The following is a 2,691-nucleotide window of genomic DNA, read 5'->3' on the forward strand; positions in this document are numbered from 1 at the left end:
GACGAAGTTATCGAGGCCCAAAACCTTTCGGCTGCCTATGAAATCGTGCTGTCACAGACCTGCTGGGAGCTGTGTGAGCAGCAACGAATCAGGGCCAACTATATTGCTGGCAGAAGGGCCGTGAAGGTGGGTGAATGGTGTGGCCTCGAGCCCTTTGGAAGACCCGCACTTGGGTGGGGAGGCGGCTGAGAGGCTGAACGTGGCCACAGCCCTAACCATAAGCGTAGGCAGAGAGCCAAAGCTGTTGGCGTTGCACCTCAGCTGAAAGTCCAGGGAGGTGGGCTTGCCCTTGTCTGGGAAGAGAGAGTGAAGGGGCAGGCCGTGTGCCCTGGGGCTTCTGGGGAGGCCAGTGGCATTCCTTTCCTCCTGTGTGTCTTCAGGTTATGGGAATGAGGCACTTAAGTCGCCAGGAATACCAAGATGCTGTAGGCCAGCTGAACATGTACAGAGGGGATTGGCATGGGGAAGAGATGGGTGAGTTCCTTGTCCTGTGACTGGCTGGAAAGGTGGGTCCTGCCTGCTTCAGACAGGAGCGGGAGCAAGCGCAGGAGAATCTTTCCTTTGCCGTGTCCAGCTTCCCAAGCCCCTGTAGTCCTGCCCTGCCAGTGACGGCCTGCATTTCCTTTCCTTAGCCCTCCGAAGGCCGGTTCTTAGGAGCTCTGCTGGTCCTGAAGTGGGAGCGAGGCTGGAGAAGCACATATCGACAGCTGTTCTCCAGAAGGTATGGCCACTACTGCTGGCGGCTGCGTGTAGGGAGGGCAGCAGGAGACGGTGTGGAGCTCTCGGGAAAACGGGCAGCTCAGGTGCCTAGAGGATGGCAAAGAGCTCCCTCATGCCCGCACGTGTCACAGGACAGAGTGTTGCCAGAGTAGCTTTGTGCCAGGACTCGGTACCTGGGAGGACTTCGCCATCCTCCACTAGCACATGCTATTACCAGCACGCCTGCTGTCCCTCGGTGTCTGCTGTGGGCCCAGAGAAGCCCCCGGGAGAGCAGGCTGGCAAAGCTGTTGTGCTCTTCTCTTGCAGCTTTATCAGAACGTGCCACTGGAGCTGTGCTCGGAGCTACGGCCGGTCACCTGCCTCTTTGTCCAGCTGCAGTTTGCTGACAAGATCAGCACAGTGGAGCTCAGCAGCAGCCTCAGCAATAGCAGCAGTATGATTTCAGAAATCATCAGCCCTCACAAGGGTGAAATCAACAAAAGTCTTCTGTTTGACAAGGTGAGTGTGTGACAGCCATCCCACGCCCGGGATGCCTCTGTCTGTTTGGCAGCAAGGCAATGGGAAGCAGCTCTGCCTGCTGCTGGGATCTGAGGCTGTGGGTTGACCTGAAGCTCCGCTGGTCTCCCCGGTGCCTGTAGCAGAATGCATCAGCTGCTGGCCATCAGTATTGTAAAACAAGGCGTACTGCACCTCTTCCTTGCAGGGTTGCACCTTCCTCTGCGTGTTTGGATTTCCGGGAGAAAAGCTGGCCTGTGAGAGCACCCACGCCTTGGAATGTGCTATGCAGATCCTCTGCATGGCCTCCACGGAGCTGGGAAAACTCCAGTGAGTGCATGTTAGGGGGTGTGTGTGCTGCCTGGGATGGCACGAGAGGACTGATGAGCAAGAGATGTTCCCCCTGGCTTGTCCTGCTTCGCCCCTGGCGGGAAGGAGGCAGCATCTCAGAGGTGGCAGGTTAGCCCACGGCAGCCAGGCACAGCCCCCAAGTGCTGCCTGCCAGTCACCGTGCAGGAGCGAGCCCTCACCAGGGCACAGAGCTCATCAGTGCCAGAGGCAGGCTCCTCCGGGCAATGGGGCCAGGAACAAAGCCCGAGTCCGGTCCCTCGACCTCCAGTCACTGCCGTTGTGGGTGGTGTGCAGGCAGCACCTGCTTGCCTCCTTGCTGAGGAGAAAAGCCTGTGGCCTGGTGCAGGTTGCAGCCATCGGGCCTCGGGGGAAGGGTCCAGATGGTCTTGCGTGTGCGCTACCTACATCCCTTGCCACCGGGGCGTGTTGCACCCCAAGCTCTCTAAGTCCCCAAGTCCCATGCTGGTGCGTGTGGTCCCAGTGCCGAGGAGGGGAGAGGTGGGAAGGGATGGAACAGGGCGAGCGGGACTGCAGCAGGGCTGCTGCTGAATGCACGTCACTCTCTCTGTGTGCCAGGCAAGTTTCTGTCGGGGTCAGCAGCGGGACGGTGTTCTGCGGCCTCACTGGCCATCCCGAGAGGTTTGAACACACAGGTAGGGCTCCTTTGTCTTAGGAATGTGAGGCTGGCATGGGTCTGCTTCAGCCCGTCGGTCTGGACAAGGCGGATGGGCTGAGGCAAGGGCACACTGCAGCCCGTTGGGGCCTTGGGGCAGGAGGATGGGCTCAGAGACACGTGGTTCCCTTTGGGTCCTCTTAGCCTGCAGTTGGGTTGGCTTGTGCCCGGGAGGGGAGGTTGCCCTTGGCCTTGAAGGTTTCCCAACTGCGCTGACGTATGCTCTTTCTCTGTGGCAGTCCTTGGCTTTAAGGTGAATTTGGCCGCCCGCATGATGATGGCCTACCCAGGGATGGTGTCCTGTGATGCAGAGACGTATGCAGCCTCTCGCCTGCCCAGCTACTGCTTCAAAGAGTTGCCACAGAGAGACATGAAAGGTGTTACCAATCCCGTCACCATCTATCAATACATGGGGATCACCAAGCAGTAAGTGTTCTCTGAGCTGTGCAAGT

General features: G+C 58.9%; 1 protein-coding gene across 1 annotated transcript; it reads left to right on the forward strand.

Annotated features, from left to right (window-relative positions):
• The first annotated feature begins 6 nt into the window (after nt 1-6).
• On the forward strand, nt 7-2,675 carry LOC104915620 (adenylate cyclase type 10-like). Its single transcript, XM_010726535.2, has 7 exons — nt 7-126; nt 381-474; nt 633-721; nt 1,027-1,218; nt 1,424-1,545; nt 2,143-2,219; nt 2,479-2,675. The coding sequence occupies exons 2-7, from the start codon at nt 384-386 to the stop codon at nt 2,667-2,669; spliced, it is 762 nt and encodes a 253-aa protein (XP_010724837.2). The 5' UTR covers nt 7-126; nt 381-383; the 3' UTR covers nt 2,670-2,675.
• The last annotated feature ends 16 nt before the right edge of the window (nt 2,676-2,691 follow it).

This window comes from Meleagris gallopavo, unplaced genomic scaffold, assembly GCF_000146605.3.
Source record: "Meleagris gallopavo isolate NT-WF06-2002-E0010 breed Aviagen turkey brand Nicholas breeding stock unplaced genomic scaffold, Turkey_5.1 ChrUn_random_7180001833394, whole genome shotgun sequence".
In the NCBI taxonomy this organism is placed as follows: Eukaryota; Metazoa; Chordata; class Aves; order Galliformes; family Phasianidae; genus Meleagris; species Meleagris gallopavo.

Excerpts from the sequence above, each read along its gene's own strand:
- LOC104915620 (XM_010726535.2), top strand. The coding sequence starts at position 384 with ATGGGAATGAGGCACTTAAGTCGCCAGGAATACCAAGATGCTGTAGGC. Across the intron at positions 475-632 it reads TTGGCATGGGGAAGAGATGG|CCCTCCGAAGGCCGGTTCTT; the intron begins GTGAGTTCCTTG and ends TCCTTTCCTTAG. Across the intron at positions 722-1,026 it reads CGACAGCTGTTCTCCAGAAG|CTTTATCAGAACGTGCCACT; the intron begins GTATGGCCACTA and ends CTTCTCTTGCAG.